Source organism: Natator depressus, chromosome 1 (assembly GCF_965152275.1).
Source record: "Natator depressus isolate rNatDep1 chromosome 1, rNatDep2.hap1, whole genome shotgun sequence".
NCBI lineage: Eukaryota > Metazoa > Chordata > Testudines > Cheloniidae > Natator > Natator depressus.
The window spans coordinates 249040866-249064813 of record NC_134234.1 but is presented as its reverse complement, the minus strand read 5'-3'; the positions used below and the strand labels follow the sequence as shown (position 1 = coordinate 249064813).

At 42.3% G+C, this 23948-nt stretch overlaps 2 protein-coding genes across 3 annotated transcripts in view; one reads left to right on the top strand and one right to left on the bottom strand.

The window, feature by feature from the left end:
• The window catches only part of NT5DC3 (5'-nucleotidase domain containing 3), a 126684-nt gene that overhangs the window by 25498 nt on the left and 77238 nt on the right, over positions 1-23948 (top strand). Inside the window, exon 14 of one of the 2 annotated variants that reach the window (XM_074940642.1) lies at positions 1351-1619. In XM_074940642.1, the coding sequence (XP_074796743.1) occupies positions 1351-1612 (262 nt within the window). In that variant the 3' untranslated portion in view covers positions 1613-1619. Of the gene's footprint in view, positions 1-1350; positions 6685-23948 lie in introns of those variants that run through there. The other variant, XM_074940633.1, reaches the window with a different exon arrangement.
• Positions 7705-23948, bottom strand: part of STAB2 (stabilin 2) — a 136054-nt gene continuing 119810 nt past the window's right edge. The window contains exons 58-69 of the mRNA XM_074940654.1: positions 23696-23803; positions 22155-22348; positions 21186-21327; positions 20589-20722; positions 18914-19079; positions 18557-18663; positions 17403-17522; positions 16357-16515; positions 12419-12529; positions 10970-11098; positions 9365-9484; positions 7705-8380 (exon numbers count right to left, since the gene is read on the bottom strand). Coding sequence (XP_074796755.1) covers positions 8330-8380; positions 9365-9484; positions 10970-11098; positions 12419-12529; positions 16357-16515; positions 17403-17522; positions 18557-18663; positions 18914-19079; positions 20589-20722; positions 21186-21327; positions 22155-22348; positions 23696-23803 — 1541 coding nt within the window. The 3' untranslated portion in view covers positions 7705-8329. The remainder of the gene's footprint in view (positions 8381-9364; positions 9485-10969; positions 11099-12418; positions 12530-16356; positions 16516-17402; positions 17523-18556; positions 18664-18913; positions 19080-20588; positions 20723-21185; positions 21328-22154; positions 22349-23695; positions 23804-23948) is intronic.

Below are 23948 nucleotides of genomic sequence, written 5' to 3'. Positions count from 1 at the left end.
AATGTTTTTTTTTGTTTGGACTTCCCCAGTTTTTTCCAGAAATCTATATCGTCTATACAAGTTATTGATATGGATAGGGACAAGCATTTATATCTGTCTTCTATGTGCTGCTCACACAGGCCCTGTCCCCCTTTGCACATGTGAATTCCTTCCCCATGTGCCCCTGCAGAGCCCTGTTCTCTTCTTCCCGATCCACAACACATATTTTATGGTCCCATATGAATGGCCTGTGTTACCCTGATATTCCTCCCACCCTGCACAGCCCTGGTCCACCACCCCCAAATTCTGTATTTCCTTGCTCCCATGTCCTCCCTCCATTCAGCTGCTACCCATTGGTAACAGTTCCATAAGGAAGTTGTCACATAACTCAAACCCATACTTCTCAATAAGGGGAATAACAACATTCTTATGTTTTAAATTTTAAACTTCAAGAGACCTATGTCTGAGATGTCAGATTCTGTGTGTGAGAAGCTGAGGTTTGTGGAGACTCTTGCTTGTTAGTTAGGGAACTTCCACAAAAATAATGGGAGAGGGAAGGGGAAAGCCTTTTGAACCAGTTAATGCCACTCCTTAACTCCCTCTTCCAGTCCCGTTTCCAAAAAGACTGCTGTCAAATCTCTTCCAGTTGGAAAAATGGTGTCTGGGAAAGACTGGCTAGGATGCAGGAGCTCAAGAGTGAGAGTTTAAGGCTATGTCTATACTGTGTACCTTACAGCGGCACAGCTGTGCTGCTGAGTGTAAGGTCTCCTGTGTAGCCACTCATTGCTGGCAGGAGAGAGCTCCCCTGCCGGCAAAATAAAGCCATCGCCCAATGAGCAGCGGTAGCTTTGTCAGCAGGTGAGCACCTCCCACCAACAAAGTGCTGTCCACAACGGCGCTTTTTGTCGGTAAAACTTTTGTCAGGGAAGGGTGGTTGTTTATATTTATTTTTTTCCCCCTCCCCGTATCCCTGACCGACACAAGTTTTACTGACAAAAGTTTCCATTTGTGTGGGAAATGGAAATCTTTAAGACGAGGACAAAGATCTCTTCTGTTTCTCCTCCCCAGCCCTTCAAAATAAAAATTGGAAATGTTGGGAGTCCAATCTTTTATGCCATTGTTTTCAGTGGGTGCAAGGTCAAGGTCTGTCTTAATAATCACACTAAAGATATTTACTAAATTACCTATTGTCACATGAAATGACTTTTTCAAAGCAAGTTTAAGTGGCTTTGAGTTCCGGCACTAACTCCTCTTATGTTACAAGTTCTGTTCATTTCAGATATTGGGTTATATAAATTGATTAAAAAGTGTCTCTTTTCCTCTCCCCCCCCCCCCATCCTCCATCTCTTTAAATGTTCTCTCTGGTGACAGGGAAATGACCAGAAACTTCTTCAACTTGCAATTTGGGAGCTTATTCAGGACTGACCAGAATCCAACCTATTTCTTAAGACGTTTATCTCGATTTGCTGATATTTACATGGCATCACTGAGCTGTCTCTTGAACTATGATCCCAATTACACATTTTATCCAAGGAGGACTCCTTTGCAGCATGAACTCCCTACCTGGTCAGACCAGCTGTGCAGCGGTACATTCAGAATACCCTTCCTGCAAGAGATGGTTCAGAACAAATGAGCTTTGGGTTTGTACCTGGGTTATTTTATAGCACCCCAAATGGATGAATATACCCATCAGTAACTACCAGAATGTAATAACTTTTTTTAAAATCATCTAGTACATTTTATGTATCTTGATCCAGTTACTGGACTTGTCAGTTCTGATAGATCAAGAATTCATAAATAACTTGTCTCTCCTCTCCTGTATTACTCCTGGGGGAAATCTGTGCCAAAAAATTAGAAGTTCTGCACACAGTATAATCACACTAGTTTCCATCATTTTGGGAATTTATTTCAAAATACATGCCAGCAAATATGTCTATAACAATAATAAAAAGGATTCAGGAAATGTTTTTTTGACAAATAGGTCCCTTTTTTAGGCATATTAATACAGATCTCTGAGTAATAACAGTTCTGTATTGTAGTTGAAATGAATTTCCCATACCCCTCTAACGCAGTGCAAAGCCTTTGCGGGAGTCAGGGGTACAGAGGAGCTGAGGGAGATGGAAGTAATTGCTGGGAAGGAGTCTGGAGGGTTGCTGGGTATGGGTGGGAGAAGTAAGGAACATTTTTTTGGGGAGGGGGAGGAAGGGAGGGATTGTTAGGGAGTTGGGGAGCCTCCTTCATGCAGACCCTGGCTGACCCCTAGCCACTCCCATTCAGTCAGACACATCTGCCCCTGTCCCCATGTGGCCCTGCACTCCCACTCCCATTCAGCCCCTGGCTCAATGCTGTCACCTCACTAGCTCCTGTGCCCCTGCTCCAGTCTCTCTCCCCCTCCCCACTAGCCCTTTTGAACCCTAGTTTACCCCTCAGCAGCTCTGTGTCCTGCTCTGTCCATCTCTACCATGTTGCGTGCCTCCTCACCTGGCCCCACAGGCAGGGAACTGTGAAAAGACAGCCTGTCCCCCTCCCTCTCTGCTGCTGGCTGCCCTCTGTTCTGGTGCCACAGTAGCCCCTGGTGGGCAAAAAGTGTAATTGCAGTGCCTCTCTGGCAGAATCTATTTTCTGCGGGGGGAGAGAAATGTGCGATGGACATGAATTCTGCACGTGGCAGTGGTGCCAAATTCCCCCAGAAATATCTATGTATAAATCCTCTTAAAAATAATGAGACTTATGCTTGCACAGAGAGGGGGAAAATAGACCCCCAAAACAGAATTGGCTGGAAGGGAAGATTTGTTTTTTCATATTGAAACTCGTATCTGCAACCTTGTGGTTCACAAAAAATATATAGCCTCTCTCTTCTGGTGCTGGTCTGATGGATCTCCACCTGATGACTCCAGAATATCTTGACATGATTGAAAATTTTAAGTTGTGAGTTCAGAGAGAAACAATTATCAAACGGTTTACAGTGTGGTGGGGAGGGAGTAGTGTAAGTGTAGTAACTTTCTGTGCTGGATACTTGAGTTACAATAGATCTTTAAGTTTGTAGTTTTACTGAGACTCATTATTAATGGGCTGCTTTTTCTATATGTACATGCATTTTACATTCGTGTAATATAATAACCTGTGTTCTATATGTGATAAATTTGTTGTCCCTGGGTGTAGACCTAAATTTTCAAATATGACTAGTGACTTTGCGTGCCCAACTTTGGACCTCTTAAATGGCTTAATTTTCAGAAGGTGCTGAACACTTGCCCTTTGACGGTATCTCAAAGTAGGCACCTTTGAATATTTAGGTCCTAGTTCTCAGGGAAATACTGTGAATGAATGTTCAACTAAAATGCAGCTTTTGTTGTTGTTCAATGTTGAACAGTGTCTTACTATGACATTTTTGTGTTTCAGAATGTTAAGCCTTCATAACACGTTTGATGTAGCCGCCTTTTTTAAAATTTTACTTTTACGTTTCAAAATAAACAGGTAGTGTTGGTAAATGAGTTCGAAAAAAAACAGAGGAAGACAAAGAAAAATGAAAAGCAAAATCAGATCCGATCTTTTTGGTTTTAAACCCCTAAAATTGGGGGAGGAAGACTAATTAGATCACCCAAAATAATTGGGACTGTATGGACTAGCGAGGAGCTTTATTTACTTAAATTATTGAAATTCTAGGTGTGATGGGATCCCCGGGGTGCAGCCTGGGACTGTGGGGCCGCTGTGCCCCCTTAACTCTCCAGCCTGGGCTCTCTCTCTCACAATGCTTCGCTAGTGACAAGCAGCAAGCCCCACCAGGCGCTGTTATCACTCAGCACAACTGCATGAGGAGCCCCATAGCCAGCTAGATTGCATGAATGCTCCCAGAGCCACTCATGAGTCACTCAGAGAAAGGCACCAGAGCCAAATCCCCGCAGCTCCCAACCTTGTACCTCAGGTATATACCATCTTGCACTGCTCAAGATGAGCAGTGCAAATTTATTAATTGGTTCACCACTTCATCAATGGAAAGTGGATATACACCAGCCTTTGTAAACCTGAGCATATTTACCAAGCACTTCAGGCAAACTCACTGGTAAAGATAAACAGTTAGACCAATTTGTTGACTACAAAAGATAGATTTTTAAGTGATTATAAGTGATAGGCAAAAAGTCAGTTACCAAAAGAAAAGAAAATATAAGCACAGAGTCTAAACTCTCAACCCTATTAGACTGGGCAATGTCTAGATTAAGCAGTTTTTCTCACCGCACTGGATATTGCAGTCCTTAATACACAGGTTTGTCCCTTGAACCTGGGTGGAGTCTTCAGTTGTCTTCTGAGTTTCTTTGTTGCTAGCAGCATAGGTAGGGGCAGGAGAAAGGCCTAGCATGTGGCCTCTGGGTTCCGTTTTATACTCTCAGTCCCATGTGCTCGGGGAGGACAAGTCCAGACATGTCTGGAGGGCATTGCTGAGTCCCCAGGCAAGGTTGAGCAGTTCCCCTGATGTGGCCTTATGCAGTTGAGTCATTGCATTGTATTTCCCTTGCTGGACAATGGCTGTTAATGGTTGTTTGACACCCCGCCCCCCGGGGCGTTGGTTACTTTCCTTGGCACTGTCTCTGGAGAGCTAGTACCTGGGCGCTTCCCAAACCCACAGCATATTTTAGTGACAACCATACAATACAATTCTCATAACTTCATATGCATTAATGATGTACATATTTTGATGGAACAGTGACTTTCAGCATATCATAACCTTTCCCCTGATACCTCACACGGCCTGTGTTATGTACAAATCACAATTATATATCAGTGAGGAATATGGAGGTTACAGGGTGCTCCCCCAAGGTATAGAATGTCACGCTAGGTAATCGATGAGCAGATAATTTCGCATTATATGGTTCCCAGTGTTTAGGACTGAACTGAAGCTTATTTGAATTTCTCACAAAGGAAGCATCTGCTGAAGCATGTTTCCTCAAATAGGCAGTGGCACTTCAGTAAACCACTACAGACGTTTCGAAGCAGGGTTTTTCCCTCCTCTGTGACCAAAGACGACAAACCCAATGCTTCCCTACCCAACCATTTCAGAACTTGTATAGCTTGACTCATTTTAATATTTCCTATGTTTTAGTTCTAATTTTAATAAGTATATGAAAATATAATTAAGAATAATTTTTGCTATATATTTTGTCAGTTTCCTTTTAGGGCATAATTTGCTTCCAGCAATGACCATCGGGTAAACGAACTTTTGGTGACCAAAAGTTTTTTTGTGTGTGTGTGTGGTTTATTTTTTTTTTTTTTTTAAACCTGTCTGTGTTTGTGTCACATGTTTATAATGGCTTTCATATGCAATATTTTTCACATTTTAAAAGGCATGTTTGCAAAATGAACATTTAAAAAAGCTGCTTGCATAAATCCAGTGCACGTTTCCTTTAAACCTGGATGCTTTTAAAAAAATCTATTGCTGGCCTTGGAGGTTTACTATGATAGCGTTGTTTGTGGTTTTCTCTAGCTTGGTTTCCAGACTATGTGCAACATTGCTAGGGTGTTAGGTACTTCTTTATACATATGAATAGACTATACTTGACTTGAAATGTGTGAGTTCCCCTGACTGTCCTACTGTTGATTGCTGGAGAGACTTATAAACATCCTCTGGTACCTCGTCTAGCTTTCTCCGGTGAGTTGTAGGCTAGGCTGGACAGTGCAAGCTCTAGTTAATTTAATATTTTACAAAACTTGATATCTAGTCTATTTTATATGCTGAAATTTGGGGAGGGGGGTGATTTCAATTTGCCATCTGTGTGTTATGCTAAGATAGAACAAAACTTGATATTACTGTACATAGCACATTTCATATCCCAAAGGATACCAAAGTGCTTTATAAAGTGGTGATAGTATTTGTACTGCAGAGCATAACAAGATTAAGAGAAAATAAAGACGGTGTATATTTTTTCCATCTGACTTTTAGTACCAGCTGATAATAGTTAATGTCACATTTTAAAAATTGAGTGATTACATTTGTTAAATACTTAGATGCTTATGGCTCTTGACATGAGCCTTTGTTGCCTAATTTTGTAAATCTAGGTAAAGAGTGAGTCCTTCTGAGCACTGCTAAAGTGTGTTTAAGCAAGAAAAGTGAAATTGTTGTGTGGGAATACTTTATCCATCCATTTACTGTGCATTTTGTTTCAAGATGAAAAACTTCAACCTAACTTAAAATACAGTAAAATGTTCTGTTATGCCTGGTGGTGGTTTCTTTGAGATCTGAGGGACACCAGCTAGTATGATTTTTATTTATTTATTTATATTGCATGGCATTTTTAGTTACAAGGGATTAGTGTTCAAGCAAACTGTGTACAATATGAATTTAAGACAAGTGTTTTTGAAAATATAAATACGTGAATATGCTTCACTGTTTGAGTACTCTTTCAAAAATGTTTTGGTATTTTTGTAACTGCTTCAGAATTCTTGAGCTGTGTACCTCCTACTTCCCTTATTAATTACCTTCGTTAACACTGCCACATCACTTCTCTCATGCAGATTTTACAACATATTTCAAATGCAGTGTCAATATTCATTTTTGGAGTATATTTCAACTGAATCAGAGTGAGATGAATTGTCTGTTTAGTCTAAATCAGAAGTGCAAAAATTTATAGTTTGGTTAATAAACTATCAGAAAATGTTACTTTATGTGAAGAATATTTAACGATTGCTACAAAAATAAATGCATGTATTTTATCTGGTCCCTAAAGAGCCTTAATCTTTCTGATGACAGGGAAGGGGTGGCAGGAAGCTTATTAGCTGGGCAAACTATCTTAGATATTATTTAAATTCAATTTAAATAAGTGTCTGTCTGTCTGTCTGTCTGGAGAACAGGAAGGGAGGGGATGGACATGAAAATAACTGTAGTCTTTGCCTCACTTGTTCAATCATTTACCCTTTAAACTTGGAGTTCCTCACACTAGAATGACTACATCAACAAGTGCTGGGTCTTTGTGGGTATGTCTACACTGCAGTTAAACACCTGTGGCTTGTCCATGTCAGCCTGAACATCTACACCGCAATTTACAACCCTGCAGTCCAAGCCCGAGCCATCTAACACAGGCCAGCTGCAGGTGTTACAGTACTACAGTGTATGTCTACAATGTAATTTAACCTATGTGGTTTGCTTGCATTCCTTAATCTGCTGAAAGATCCTGGGATATTTATTCGAAAGCAATCCTGTGCTACACAAAAAAGAATGGTTACAAAAGAGAATGCCAGTAAATATATAGTTGATATGAAACATTACCACCACTGCCATCACAAACATAAAAATCTCTCCTTGAGGTTTACTGTGTTATGTAGCCTTTCCAGCCCTCTGGAGACTTGCTGCAGCATTAAGACTGAATTTCCCCACCTCCCTCCACCCACACACTTTATTTCATTATTTATTTTAATATAGTACATGTAGAAAGGGCAGCTGCTATTGCTGTTCGTTTAAAATTTGCATCTCATGTGTAACTGAGTTGATACAAATATTCTACACAGACAATGCAGAAGGTTTTTTGTTTTGTTTTTACTTTACACAAACCACTGAAAAATGAATGGGGAAGGCAAAGCGGGCAGTAAACAAGCAGAATGCCTATTCTGCACAAAAATGACTTGAAATAAAATAATGAAATGAGGTTAAAGTCATACATGACTTGCATTCCTCATTAATTCCTCTACAGTTAATATTTCTTCATAACAATGACAGAATTCATAAATGGCTCAGAGTGGGCAAACCAGACATACTGTGCTTGCATTTGCAGCTACATTTTTTAGAAGGAAGAACATTAACAAGATCAAATAATTTTAAAAATGAAGGTCGTAATACTATTAAGCAATATTTGTGGCTTTTGCTCCTTGTCAGCCACTTCTGGATTCAACCCCAAGACAAAACTAGATATAAAGACACAAGGGTAGCAAACACAGAGTACATCCTCCAAGTACGGTCGTCAGAGGACATCAGGACTACGTGTTTAAGAGGCAGTTTCTTTTCTTTACAGAAAGACGGGCATCATAAATCAAAGTGGCTACATGGTGTTCTGAAAAATTGTAAGTCATCGTGGGCTGTTTAGCAACTGCTATATCCTTAAATAGAAATAACCTTTAAATGTCTCCTAGGCAGAGGAATACATTTCTACATTAATTCTGTATTTGTTTAAAATGGAACTTGATATTCCTTACATGTAACCAACTTTTCAGCAAATTCCCTGTCTCAAACACTTACTTACCTTTTTATAACATTTTTTTAAAGTAATTTTTTTTCCCTGAAGTGCTTAGGCAGGGCTTATTCACAGTAAATGTTCATTTTAGACTGTAGAGAGAGGTTTTTCATTGTTGATAATTCCAACTTCAGTCTTCAAAACTGATCATGAGGCCCACTCATTACAAGCTGCTGTTCATCAGAATCCTATAAAAGGAAGTATCGCTCTATTGTCCAGTCTATAACTTCCCTCACAGTGAATTTCTAGTCCTGTTGTGCCTATCGCATGTGCACCAGGAAATCCCAAACATTAAAGTGCATTCCAGATTCTTCTCAGTGAGAGATTTCCCCCAAAATGCCATTCATCCTACATCCAGAATAGCATTGCATCATGTTATTTGACTCCAGCTACCATGAAAGGAGGCAAAGTTAAACTTGAGTCATCAGCCCTATAGGGGCCGCAGTTCAGCAAAGCCCTTACAGCTCAGGCTTTAGAGCTTCTGAAGTCAATAGGATTTTTAAGTACATGCTGAAGTGTTTTGCTGAATCGGGGCCATAAGGACTAACCCCACTTGCCTTCAGTTTCTTTAACCTTTCCCTGCAATTATTATGGAGGAATTACACAGTGCCCCAAATATTTGTGTCCCCTTGCTATTGCAAACTTTTGTCCGAGTGTAACAGCAGGCTTGTAAAATGATGCTGAATGACTATCAAACTCTGATAGAAGAGCAGCATGCAAGTTTTTTTTATAGGAATATTCACTCTGGGACATCCCTGTTCTTACATGGGGTCACTGTACAGAACAGGATGAAAACCACTTATCAGGTGGCTGCAGCTGAGATAAGGAAACTTTTTTTTTTAAAGCCTCTTCTACACATTTCCCGCCCTTGCTACCGCTCAGGCAGTAACTGGGGACCGGGGGAACGTTTGCATAGACAAGTTACTAGCAGCCACCGGCGTTTTAACTGCCGTGTCTTTTCCTGCTAGCTCTGGTTGTTAAAATGCTGCTGAGTGATCTAGAGCCCCACTGTTGCTACTGGTGGAGCTGGCCCAATGGTGGGATTTTTATTTCCCCCCCAATATAGACCCCCCTCCTTCCTGACTTTCAGCTAGACACTGTCCCCTTCCAGAATTCCATCTCCATGATCTTAAACTATTATCATCATCTCCAAAATCAAAGTGAAAACTTACAGAGAAAGGCTCATAGGTAGGCTCTGGTGGAGGAGGAGGAGCAGAACTTTCATAGGAGGGATTTGTGATGTTTGAAAGCCGTGGCTTGTCTAGTGCTGTCACATCTATATCTTCTTTTGACTGTATAAAACCATACACCCATTTAAAATACATCATTCTGCTATTAGCATATCCAGCGAGGCATTCGGCGTTTCATTGACTGTGCCGCACATAACCAAATAATGTGTATTGGTGTAGTGACTGGAGGCAGGGTGCTCTAATGACTAGAGTGCTGGACTTGGACTCGGACTCGGGCGACCTGAGTTCTGGTACCGGCTCTGCCATGGCAATCAATTTGCCTCTTCCCCCCTCCCCTCATCCTTTGTCTTCTCTGCTTAGATTGCAAATGCTTTAGCCTGGGAAGTGTGATTTGAACCGTGCCTAGCAGACCGGGTTCCCAATCTCACTTTAGGCCTCTGGGTGCATAATACAAATAAATCACAGTTTCCCTTGGTCAATATTCCTCTTACAATCCTAAATGACTATTCATGTTATATGCAGGGGCTAGAATAGGTAGGGACAGAAACTGGCTGTTTCTGGGGGAAATTTCTTTTAGATTGATCCTTTTACATGACCTCCCCCACACACACACTTTTTTTTTTTTTAAATCGTCCATCCTTGTAGCTTGTGCTGAATAGTTTTGTTACTAGATTAGTTTTGCACAGTGCCTTCACAGGAAGCAATCATGTTGGCTCGCTCCATGTTAAATATCACACCTAAACTTACCTTTTAGAACCTTAGCAAATGCTTGTTTAACTCTCTGGCCTTCCTTGCTATCAAATCTCAGTTCAAACACACACGCTGGACAAGCCCAGGACTATCATGACACTTGGTGGTAAAATAGGGGTATTGGGTGGTGGTCCACTTAAGTGGGCATAGTTAAGCTTCCAAATTAATGGCCTCCTGAAGCTGAGTGTCTAGGTGAGCTGGAGAAATAGGACCTTGGGTCAGGGCTGCTGTAGAATACAAGCTTCGAGCAAGGCTGTGGCCGGGTGTGAACGCTGCCCTAGGGAGAGTTCTTGGAAGGACTGTGCCTCAGGAAAGCACACTTTTACCCTGGTGTGCAGGACCGCATGCACACTGCATCCCCACAGAGCACGTGGCCCACTCAGGACTGCTGTTGAGTAGGATGGGCCATGGCCCTGCTGCTTCTATGTTTAGGCTCTTGTGTTCCCTTGACTGCAGAGACTAGGTCTCTGGTCCTTGTTTTGAGGTAAATGGGCTGGGAGGTTCCTTGTGCAGGCTTTTGGTTTGCCTGTGCAAGGCTGCATTGTGACCATTTGAAGAGACTTTGCCTCTCTCCAAGTGTAGGAACAGCCCCTAGATTCTCAGGAACAGAGTTTGACCCCTCACATAGAGACAGCCATGAGGGTTTGGGCGGGGGTGGGGAAGAGGTTTTGATGCAAACAAGTGTACTTACTAACTAGCAGAGTAACAAGGAAGGACACTTTTGAAGACTGACCCAAACAGGACGGATATTGTAGCTTGTATCTGCCCCTAAATGGGGATGGGCACGAGAAGGTGTCGACCGCTTCTCATTCAATTTCACACTCAACCTCCTCCTACCTTGAAATACTGGAAGCCAATATTTCTCCTCTTGAATCTGAAGTACGAGTACCCGACAAAAGCCACGATTCCAATAACCAGGATGATGGCAAAGAATATTCCTGTTCCAAATCCAGTGTGGAGAGAAGCCTGATCATAGAGAGAGGAGTGAGCGCTGGAGCCAGGCACTGAGCATCATTCCAAAGCGGGAGTCCATAATTTAAAATGCTGTGCACCGTAAGGATGCCAAGGGCAGCGTAGGTGGCAGGGATGCTGCCGCTAGTTTAATTCTTCTTGATCGGCTTTTGTGCTTGACAGTTCCCAGGTCTCAGACCCTCATAAACATGAGTTAAAACAAACCCTCATTTTATAACCGAATCCAAGCTGCTCATTGATCAGCCAGCGATCCCTTTCCCCAGAGAAGGTTCCTTCTTATGAAAAACCATGGTTAGACAATTGCACTGTAAAGGTGGGAAATGTAGCCCTTTGCAGTAGAATCTTGTGTGCAGGTAAGCGTATGGGAGTGGAATGATACAATCCTGACCTACACACACACTGTTTGTTAGCTGGGGGTGTGAACTATTAACAAAATACTTACATGAGTATAACCCCAAATGCGGATGCAGTTATATAGTAGCAAGATGCCTTAGATTGGAATAGTTTATTCCCCTTTCTGTACAGGGACAGGCTATGCTGCGGTAAATGCTTATAGCAGTATAATTGCACCGACACCGGATGGGATTGTTCCACTCTAACTGGACTGAGAAGGTCAAACTGGTACAACTATACCTAAACTGTAGCTAAAGCAGTTCAACTTATGTGTAGACAAGCTCTTAGGGTGATCTTGCTCAGAATATGACAAAGTGCCAAGCTTGCACACACTGAAAGGAGAATAAGTGTGTTCGTGAGCCTTGCTATCTTGGTATGATTTGTGGTGATAATCTGCTAATCAAAACTGTGCAGGAATTGGAATTTCCATCCCACAGAAAACATCACAGAATTATTTTTGTGCGAGCCGCAATGAAAAATCAGAAATGCAAAATTTTCCCTAGACAGAAACTTTCAAAGAACTCCATTTTGGAAGAACTGAAATGGATTTTTTCCAAAAATTTCTGATGTGGTAAACCAGCTTCCCAGCTAGCCTCAGGAGAGCCAGAGATCTGGGGGAGCTGAAGCTTCCATAGGAAGTTTTGATGGAATTCGCAGATTCCCACAGAATTACTTGATTCAGTCAAATCAGCATTTTCCAGCAGGTAATTGTTCCATCAGAAAAATATTTGACCAACTCTACCAGTAACTTTGTCCTTGAGTTTTTTAAATTCAATTTATGCTAAAGTAAATTCTTAACCTGGAAATAAAACCAGAATGCAACTGACAGGCTACTTTATAAGGAATTATAGGAAGATTTTATGGACAAGTTATTCACAACTGACAGCAATGATCTCAAAAGATAGAACAACAAATACTTACAGGTGGTGGAGGAGGAGCTTTTAAAGGCTCTGAAATGACATGGATTACTCCATTGGAAGCAATGATATCCCATTCAAGAATAGATTTTCCATCCACGTATCTGGTCTCATTCTAAACAAGAAAAAGAACAATGGGAACTGAGTTTTGACCTTCCTGATTTCAGAAGCAAAGGAAAATTTAGATTTATTTCCCTTATGTCTTTCACTGGTTAGGAAAGGGAGACTCTTCTTGTGTAATTATACATCTGCCTAAAGAAAATACCCTGCCTGGTTATTAGACATCAGCCCACAATTGCTCAAACCCTCTGAGGGCTCCTCTCTGCCCGAGCTAACCAACAGGAGCGGGAATCTAGGAATGGACAATGCTAGGAAATTAATTTCACTTCATCTGTGTCATGTTTTTAGTGATTTATGAAAGTGACAATCCTGACTCAATAGCAAAGTACAATACAGGGAGCAATAGGACAACCATCTCCTCATGGCCTTGCCACTGACTCTCAACCCTGGTCATCTCCAGGCCCATCGATTTTTGGCCTTCTGCTGAGGCTATCATTAAATACTATTTGTGCTGGTGGCACTGCAAGGTGGACACCTGTCAACCAGTCTGAGCCCGCCAACTCATTTCATATAGGCCACGTAACAGGTCTTGGATGGCAGCATTTGGTCACTGCTTCCCTGGGCTCTAGTTGAATGGGCAATCTGGAGATGAAAAGGGAGCAGTAATGGGCTATGGATCAACCAGTCCTACAGTCACTCCAGACTGTTCTAAATGCAATTGACAAACTCATCTTGAACTCTTGCTGCCTATGGAACCATCCCGAGCCCCTGTCTGGTCCCTTTTATTCTGCTTCTATGGCACACAGGAGCTGGATCTCACCATCTGGTGATTCTTCCACTGTTGAGGAATCTTTTGCTGATGTAGATTTAGCATATCCAGCTTCCTACACTATGGAGCTGTGCCAGGGGAGTTTCTGAGGGCGGGGGATGTGACAATCTCTGGCTGGTGAGGCAGGGCTGCTCTCAATGACACCAGTGGCAAACCGGTCTCTGCTTGGCTCCAGGATCAGGAAGCTGCAAACAGCTTCTTTTACCCCAGAGCTGTGCTCACTGTATGTGGGGCATGGCTGAGGCTACAGTCATCTTACCTGGTTTTTTTCCAGCCCCTCTAAAACCACGTGCAGTGTTGAACCCTGCCTAAAGCATTATATTTTAAATAAGAATTAGCGCAAATGATCTTGCTCGTGAGTGAGTCATAACATTTTTGCTGTGCCAACAGTGAGCAAAGCAGCCTTTGCTACATAGACAGAACAGAATCACATGGACTTTTGTCTGCACTACACAAGAGATGGTAGAAGTCACCCAGCATGACTCTGAGTTATAGTCTCTCCTGGCAGCATGAACGTTCTTATGAAAAGGATTTCAGGGCTCAGCCACTTCATGTGGAATGTCAGTTTCTAGGGCCCGATAGGGTGCGTGGATGCAGGTGTTTGCTTGACCTCTAAATAACACCCCGTTCAGATGTCGTCCTCCAGTGTGAATGTGTGGATCTGTGCCAGGGCCTCAGGGATTAGATTAAAGCATTTTCAGTTTTGCAAGCACAAATGTAATGCTTCCACCAGAAGGGAGAAGTGAAAGAGGCACTATAAAAGGAAAACTATTACTGTTACTGCCTAGGTCAGGGGTGGCCAACCTGAGCCTGAGAAGGAGCCAGCATTTACCAATGTACATTGCCAAAGAGCCTCAGTAATATGTCAGCAGCCTCCCATCAGTTTCCCGCTCCCAGCACCTCCCGTCCACCAGCAGCCCTGCAGATCAGCATCTCCCACTCCCTCCCTGCACCTCCCAATCAGCTGTTTTGTGGCATGCAGGAGGGAGGGCATGGCAGGCTCAGGGGAAGGGGTGGAGTGGGGGCAGGGCCTGTGGCAGAGCCAGGGGTTGAGCAGTGAGCACCCCCCGGCACATTGGAAAGTTGGAGCCTCTAGCTCCAGCCCCGGAGTTGGTGCCTAGACAAGGAGCCGCATATTAACTTCTGAAGAGCCGCGTGTGGCTCCGGAGCCACAGGTTGGCCACTCCTGGCCTAGGTTATAATCTCGATCTTCCCTACTTTTACTAGCCTGTCAGTGCTCATTTTAAAAGCCTTGAAAGTGCGTTGTGGGGCTGTTTCATCTTGCTAGAGAGAGGCAAGTGCTTAGCTGAATGGAGGGAGCACACTTGTAAGTCAGCTGTCTCGTTTCCCTTCCATTCTTACACGCCTTTGGGCACTGCTGTAACTAGGAAAATCAAAGATGGTTTAACTCAGCCAGTTGAAGATTGGCATGCAGCCCCCTGTTGGCTTATAACTGTACAAACATGTGACCTGTGTTTAAAGGGCTCGACATCTTTGTAGGGATACAGTTGTGTGTGCTGGAGTATACTTGTTGACAGGAGTGTACTCTGGTGTTGGGAGCATGCTCATTCACATGCATGCTGAGAAGCCTCAAGTGCTGTTTATGCAAATCCAGGGGACTAGAAAATAAATTGGATGTTCTCTGGGTGGATTTTAAACAGAGCGGTGGAGGGTTGTGTATTCCAATCATCTGGAGACCAAAATCGACTGGACACATGGGCTGGTACAACACACCTCCCCATCCCCCACTGACCGAGGTTCAAGGAGGGCAAACCCCTTCAATAGATCTCTGGTTATTTTCTAACTCAAGTGTCAGACAAGGGGAAAGTGGCAGTGAAAAGATTATTTTAAGGAGCTATACATCTTAGTACCGTGCTGAGACAATGGTTCTAGTATATTCTAACTGGGTAGTAGAATGGAACAGAGGGTGGAATTTTATTTTTAAATTCCTTATCTGATATGCTGTAATTGTCACCCCGAATGTTTTTCTGGATACAGGGGAGAGTTCTAGAGCAATCTTCTTTCCATCTCTTCTCTGCTCTCATTTATTCCCATGCGTCACCTTCCTCAGAAGTCCACACTTCTGTTTTAGCCAAGGAATACTAGCCACACGTTCTTTGGAAGCTTGTCTGCAACAGTCCTGCTTGCTGACAAGCTCTTTAGGGTAAGGACTCTCTTTTGCTATACATGTGTAACACCAACAGACTCTGGTCATCGGCAGGCGGGATCGAGCCTGGGACCTCTGCAACTTAGTGCATGAGCCTCTACTGCATGAGCTAAAAGCCAACTGGCTGTTAGCTAAGGCTGTAGAGCAAACTCATTAATCTCTCTCTCTAAGTGGTCTTGGTGCCACTAGATGGGACAGAACGCCACACCCAGGAGGTATGTGGGTTACACATGCATCCAGAGTCTAGCCCAAGGGAGTTGCTACATAGAGGCTGCTGTCATTCAAAGTGTTCGAGCTGGGCAGAAGGTGAAAATTTTCACCATAAATGAAAAGTTACGTTTTTTCCAAAATGTAAGAATTTTCTGTTTTGACTTTTTCTGTTTTGGTTTTTTTTTTGGGGGGGGGTGTCAGCTTTTTGAGGAAATGGCAGAAACTATTTTTAAAAAAATCAATTTTCTGTGAAAATGTTCATCTAAAAGGACAGTTTTGGTCCATTTTTGTTTTTAATGAAAAATTTCGATCAGGAACTAAGAATGTTCCTTAGTAGTAAACTAAAAGCCGCTCCCCCTCTCCCACCGAACTCCAGCTCTCCTATCACCCTGAGGTGCAAGTTAGGCCCAAGCCTACATTGTGCTGTTACATGCTTCTGGCCATATTGGCCAACCACCATCTTCCCCCACCCCACGTTTCAAGCTTTCTGTAACTCAACAGTACCCTGTAATGAAATGCTGAATAACGTGCAGTAGAAATCATTGCAGTCTCCTGGCTTGCTGCTTCTCTCGCGGACAAGGCTACCCTGGATTGTGCGGTGCTTGCTAATAAACAAGACAAAGGACAAGATGGTGGATAGGAGTGAGAACAGCAGACTTATTTTTAACACACATACCTTCTTCTTTGTCGGGATTTGGTAATCCTGACCTATGCTGTATGTAATTAAGAGTCTTTTCTCTATCCTTGTTTGAAGAGTAGTCCCATTGGTCAAGTCTTCATAAAACAGTGTGCTGGAATTGGACAGATGATACTCAATGTCTCGTCCCGAAAGTGTCTAAAGAAGAGGGAAAATAGACACATTTACCAATCTAACTCACCCAGCTGATTTTACCACTAGATTAAATTCCCTGGATGGCTCTTGAAATTCTCCATTTCTGCTACTTGCATTCCCTGACATAGTGGTCTTTAGCAAGAGGGGCTATAGCTCTTTTAGCCCTAGAGTATTACACAAAACAAAACACGTTAGCTGGACAAAAGGCTTCCCCTTCTTGCTGGTCTTTCTGCACTATCACAGGCACAGAGGAGCCTTGAAGAATCAAACAACGGTACAACCCCACTTCTTTTAAAAGATGTGTTTGTGGGAAACCTTTAAGAAATGTACAAGTTTCAAACTACCTAGTGCACCACTGGGGGATCGTGCAGGCCACAGGATGAACTTCTGGTCCCACTGTGGGATAACCGAGGCCTTAGGATGAACTCCTGACCACACTGGAGTCAATGACCAGGATTCCACCCGTAAAATTTAAAGCAACAGTTGATTGAAAAGGGATGAAGGACGTGATAAGGTAGAAGAATAACCTCCTCTGAATGGATGTGTAACAAATACCAGATACCAAAATTACACACAACTTTCTCTTAATAACTGTCCTTACAGATGCAGTTGCAGATAAGTGAGAGCTGACCTTGCCTTGAAAGGACTTTCATATGTGGCAACAAAACCCATTGTATGGAAAATTCTTAAAAGTGGCTCAACATGTATTCATGATTGTCTGAGGAAAAAAATAAGACAGACAAGTCTGCCTATCCGATTAGCGACCTAATAAAACCCTTCGGCCTGCTGTCTCTTCCTGAGATTTATTCATTCAAATTAAATTTTAACAGTTACTATTGGACTCCAGCATGCCTGCTTAGAATGAAAGAAAAGGATAAATAGATACTCACCTCATTTTCTCTTAGCCCATTATTGTTTGGGGCAAAGAGAGTGGCCCGGGTTGACAAGTTTGTGAGGTATTTCAGGAACTCTTTGCCTTTCGTGGAGCTGTTAGAGTAAACCAGGACTTCCTAGGAAGGAACAAAATTCATTCTTAATTGAGGGCAATCTGGATTATGGTCCAGTTATTGTGACAAAAGCTGAATGAATATGTAAAAAAACACAACTTCATTGTTAACACTGAAACAACTTTGAACTGACAACCATTTTATCCTATTAAGGGAATACGTACACTGGAGCCAGGGTCGTAATTCCCAGCTCGGGGAGACATACCCACACTAGCGGTGACTGAGCTAGCATGCTAAAAATAGCAGTGTCGCTGCAGCCACCCAGGCAGCAGGACTGGTTAGCCACCCAAATACAATTCTGAAACACTAGGTGTATACACAGGATGGTTAGCCCCTCCTGCCGCCCGTGCAGCTAAGGCTACACTGCTACCTTTCGCACGCTAGCTCGATCGGAGCTGGCGTGATATCTCTGCCTCAGCCGGAAATTAGCTCCGGTGCAGACATACCCTTAGAGAGAAATTTTTATTAAGACGACAATTTTAACCCTTGATGCTGCAAATTCTTATGCACAGACTTAACTTGAAAGCACGAGTAGACCCATTGTCATCAGTGAGGCTATTCATATGAGCAAAGTTACATACCTACCTTAGTGTTTGCAGGATCAGGGCTTTAAATGTCAATCTTTTGCCTCTAGCAGTGTGGTAAAATTCAAATAAAATATTCTACCCGTTGTGGCATTTAAAATTAAATCAACCCCCCTATTAACATATTAGTTCAATCTACATTTTTCAACAACACAAATTTTCAATTTATTTTTATAAAGTCTCCACCTGATTTAAACCAGTGATTTTTTTAAATCATGATTTCAAAGGCTCCACCCTGCTTTAATGCTGCATTTTATAATGCTCGTATTTACTTTCTCATATAGTAAGAGAAGAGTGAGATTACCCAGCCAGGTATGCTATTCAATGTGAGTGGAATGAGCTAATAAAGCAAACATTTACATGTAAACAAATGTGTGGGGTATTTGCTATGCTATGCAACTTGGTTTAGTTTGTTTGTATCTCAAAACAGTGTACTTCTTCTTTAGTCCATACCGACAAGAAGTTTGTAAACATGGGGAAAGACATCAGGACCTGTAGCAGGTTCCCGCTACATGTGAAGCCATTACCCACATAGCCAGTCTTACACGTGCAGTTCACATCTGTAAAATACAAATACATGTCTTTTAGATAACAAGCCAAGAATGAATGGTCTATTCCAGGACACTGGTTGCTACTGCTCTGTGGAAGAAAAATAATTTTCCAGGCCAAAGAAATTTCTCCTAGCTTAGAAAGAGAACCTGTTGCCAATACTATGGGCTGGGCACTTTAAACTTAGTGACATTACTGGAACTAATTATAGTGTCCTTTTGACCAAACTACCATAGATGTAGGCAGTAGGTACTTCATTACCTTTGACTCTGTAGCAGAAGACATCCCAGGTTTCACTCAGGTTGACTCTAGGTCCATAGTCAACTATTCCAACAAATCCTGATCCACAGTTTGGGGAAGAGAAGGCAGTTGGATAACCAACTCTTTCACTATCTAACCAGCCAGCAGCACAGAAGTGGTATTGTGCCTGTAACCAACACATTAATAATATTGTAAAGCACAGAGGAAACAGAACTGTAATTAATCTAACACACTGTGAGTGAAACTCCTCCTCCCACCGAGGGCCAACATAATGCCTACATGCCACGGAAGTCCTACTTAAATCCTATTTTGAGGGCTTAAGCCGTGCATTGGCTTTGTGTGGGCTCTCTGCACAAGGTGAATTTCAACTCAGCACAATCCTGCACTGACCACCTCACCTGTGCGTGGAGTCCCAGGTGCAGGGGGTTTGTCTATGCAGAACTCAATGCAGGAGCAGGGCCAAAGAGTGCTTAGCAGCGGTTGGGTGGCGTTTGTGTCCAAAATAGGAATAAAAATGACCTCTTTTTATCAACACAGAAGAAGCGTTGACAAGTTCAATTAAATGTGAATAATAATTATTCAGGTTTCAGAGTAGCAGCCATGTTAGTCTGTATTCGCAAAAAAAAGGAGTACTTATGGCACCGTAGAGACTAACAAATTTATTTGAGCATAAGCTTTCGTGAGCTACAGCTCACTTCATCGAATGCATCCAATGAAGTGAGCTGTAGCTCACGAAAGCTTATGCTCAAATAAATCTGTTAGTCTCTAACGTGCCACAAGTACTCTTTTTTTTTTTTTTTTTTAATAAATATTCAGTAAACTCAAAGCCAATGTTACTGCTGGTTTTGCTGTCACAGAGAAATATTTACACTAAAGAGGAGTCTGAACTGAATTGTTCAGATCCAGAGCTGAATGTGCCCAAAGTCCAGAGGGCTCTGGATCCTTGGGTTTGGTTTAGGCTGCTCTAGGTGCCCAAGAAGAAAATTTACACACTTGTACACACTCCAGTCTTTCATCTTACCAGTATCTCTTGTCTCTTTAAATAATTTCCACTGATGATGATTGAAATTTACAGACAGGCAAAGTAAGAAAAATGCTGCTTGAGAACTTAGTCAAAACCCAGCGATTTAGACTTTTGAATTAGCCTTGTTACAAATGGACTAGTGAATGAATAGTAAAAACAGGTATGATTTGTTGATTTCAGGTTATTTACTTTGTATATTTTGACCTGTGATATTGGCAATTTGTGTTTTAATGGTTATAAAGCTTTAACTGTTTGGATCTCAACATCTACTGTCATTAAATAATTGTCTGACCACCCACCCGCCCCCAATAATTTCCCAGAAGTGTGAATATTTAAATAGCTAAAAAAATGCTTAAAACCCATAATTTTGCACAACTGCCAAAATTTAAATTAATAAAAATCTAAAAAAGCTTATAAATAAACATTAATATTATCTGTTGAAATAAAAAAAAATAATAATCAAATTCTACCAAGCCTACTCCTACAGCGAAGAAGTTGCACTCCTTAGGATATAAATGTATATCCTTGTAGCATTCAACTTCCAAATAGCTAAGTCTCACAGTTCCGTTTCAGCCTTGTGGAGCCACTAAATACAGTACACACACACTGACACACTGAGTCCATTGCCACTGAAGTTCAGCACTGTGTCACCTTCTGAGCATATGACAGCTGATTATATGTAGCTATTGTTGCCCCTTCCCTGGCACAGGCCTCCTTTGCTTTTTCATAAGTCAGTTTGTACTGCCCTTGGGGAGAGCGCAAATGGAAGACTCCAACGGTAGCATCTGTAAGTAAACAATCAATAATTTAACTTTAGGGCTGTAGGTGTGTTAACTCTCTGGGCATAAAGTGCACTGTTCTGTAATAGTTTGAGCAATCCTTGAGGAATTTTCATGAAATGTAGCTAGTATGTAACAAGCCACTTGTGGGGTAATATTTCCATTTGGAATCATTTTAATCGGTTGCTTTCAAAGGTCCCAACTCACAAAATATTAAAGCACATTCTTAAACTTTAAGCATGTGCATAAGTCCCATTACTTCGACAGGACTTAAGCGTGTGCTTAAGTGATTTGCTGAAGAGGGATGGATTGCTCAGTTGGGGCCTAAATGACTACATCTGTGCAGAACCCCTTTGACTTCAGTGAAACTTGACATGGACACAGGAGTCCACCTGGAGGGATCCAATTGAAGGATCCTAGCCTGAGCTCTGCATACCACACTACTTCTGAGTCTATCTGGCATACTGACCCTGGAAGTGAAGGTCGGCACAGTTGGCAGCGGCATGGCACTGCCCGTTGTCTTGCAAACAACGGTCAACTGGAAGCTGCATCACAGTGCAGTCAAGCCCATCACCAACGTAGTTATTTTTACATTCACATTTGCGTTTATCCTGGTAGGAGAGAGAATAAAAACGTCCAAACAGAATGTTTTAGAAACATAAAAATGACAGCCTAAAATAGCATTTTCTGAATGCATGGAAGTATCCCGTTTGCTGAGTCCCGCAACAGCACACTGTGCATTTGCTAACATGCCACTAGCAAAAAAGCTACGACTCAATAAACCACTTACACACATATTAGAATTCATCCTTATTGAACAAAACACTTACGTACATACTTTTATGTGCTTTGCTGAATTAAGGCCAAAGCATTTATACCTAAACCGATCAGAATATGCTTTGAAGAATTATAATAATAAATATACATGGTAGCCACTCAGAACAAAATTAAATAAATACATATGGAACCATGAAAAGAATTTAATAATACACTGATTGAAACAGGCTGAGAAGATAGATTTAGCTGTAGGAATATTTACATCTCCTCTAGGCATCTTATACATTCCAACCTGCCAAGGCCCAAATGTGGGGAGGGGTGAGACACTCAGCATGAGGGTTATCAAAATATGCATGCAGAATACTTGAACATGCTGTGGGATCCATTCCTTTAGTATAAATAACCTCAGTTTCATGATACTGCATTTCTAATATAAACAGTTTCCACCAGTAAGCTGAGTGGACACCAAAGTTATGTAGAAAGTAGGCTGGGACTGATGATTCTCAAAGTCAGGGACATTTGGGAGGGGTGGTCTGGTCCAGCTCCCACTGAAGTCACTGGAAAGACTCCTGTTGACTTCATTAGGAGGTGGAGTGGGTGTCTAGTCAGGATTTCAAAGACAAAAAAGCCAGCCCCATCCCCCTCCCCCTCAACAACTTACAGGTCCTGTCATTGTACAAAGGGCATGTTCATGGCAACCACCATTGAGCCCATCAGCGCAAGGATTGATAGGAAGGCAGGTGTGTCCATCTCCTGTGTATCCTTTTTGACAGCTACAAAGGACTTTCACACCAGTTTGGGTACATTTCGAATTCTGGTGACACCCACCGTTGTTTTGTTTACAAAGATTCACAGCTACAAAGCAAAAAGAAAATAGGTGAGTTAGGGTATTTTTAAAGAGTGTCTTGCCTTCACAAGGAAATGCTGGCTCCAGTTATTTAAAAGCAACTGGAACATTTTTTGGCTGACGAGACTGTAAACTTCTTTGGCTACTCTCTATTTTGTAGAGAGTCCTGCACAAAAGGGGCCCCAGTCCTCTTCAGGGACTTGGGCACATCCCTTATCTAACGTAGTAGGACTGGCCCAGACCTCCTCTCCTGCTTCAGCATGGGAATTTTTGCAAGGAAACCTCCATGAGGATTATAGATTCCTCTGCATTGTCCCAGAGGGCAGCAGGACAAGTCCCTCCTGATCTCAACCCCATCAAAAACCAGTCCCCAAGAGTGGCAGATTCTCCAGAAGCCAGAGCCACGCATGCTCTGTACCTCCCAGTGGCTCTGCTTGGCTCCTTGGTACCATGATGGAGCTACTCTAATAAGGACTCCACCCAGGCCACGGTGGCTCCTAATGAACCTGGGGGTGGATTATAGAAAGGTTACTACAACCTGGGGATGCACTAATTTTTCTGGCTAACTTCTGCTGGGATGGAAGGGGGACAGTGTGTATTTGCCGTGGTCCTGCAGCCTACCTGCTCCTTCCACAATCCTGACTCCATACAACGGAGAGTGGGAAATGTGCCAAGCCCCCTTACCAGATGAAGGAACCCTCCACATAATGGGTCTGTGGAGGAGATGATGTGTCCCAGCAATAACGACTGACTAGCTCTCAAGTAATATTGTCAGAGAGTTTCCTTGCCTCAGGTAATCAAACAAAGATTGCTGAAAATGAATTATTGAGCTGGAAAACCACAAAGTCCTCCCATACCCAAATAGAGCTGGCTAGCTATCTTGTTGCCCTCACATATATATGTGAAGCCCCAGTGAAATCACCCTGTGTTGCACCTTCCAGGGCCAAACAGTACCATCTATTACAATGGTTGCAACCACGCATTGACCTCACACTCTGTATAAGAAAAATCTGTAACTACTCTTTATTTATTTCAGAGACTGATGAGTGATGTGTCTCAAAGTCAGGGATGTTTGGGAGGGGTGGTCTGGTCCAGCTCCCACTGAAGTCACTGAAAGTCTTTAGATCGGAAGTTTTGGTTCAGGCCCCTCTCTGATAGTTAACATTTCACCCTGATTAGTCCTGTGTATTAAAGTGAATGGCTAGGTGAAAACAACGTTTGCCTTTAAGGTTCAGGGAGAGACAAGGTGGATGAGTTAATATCTTTTACTGGACCAACGCGGGTTGGTAAAAGAGGCAAGCTTTTGAGCTACACAGAGCTCTTCTTCAGGTCTGGGACAGAAGTACATAATTCACCTGTACACGTGATTCCATCTCCTTCATAAAACGGCTTACACTGACACATGTTCTTTTCTTTGCAGACGGCATTACTAGAACAATTAGGTGAACACACAGGCGGCAGAGCTGTGAAGAACGTAAAATATCTGATGAAAATGACTTTTTATACTTTAAAAATGTGCTCTCATCTAGAGAACAAAGGAAAACTTGTATACAGTACATGTTTACCTAAAAACCTGTGAGACAATTCATATCACCATGGAATACAATG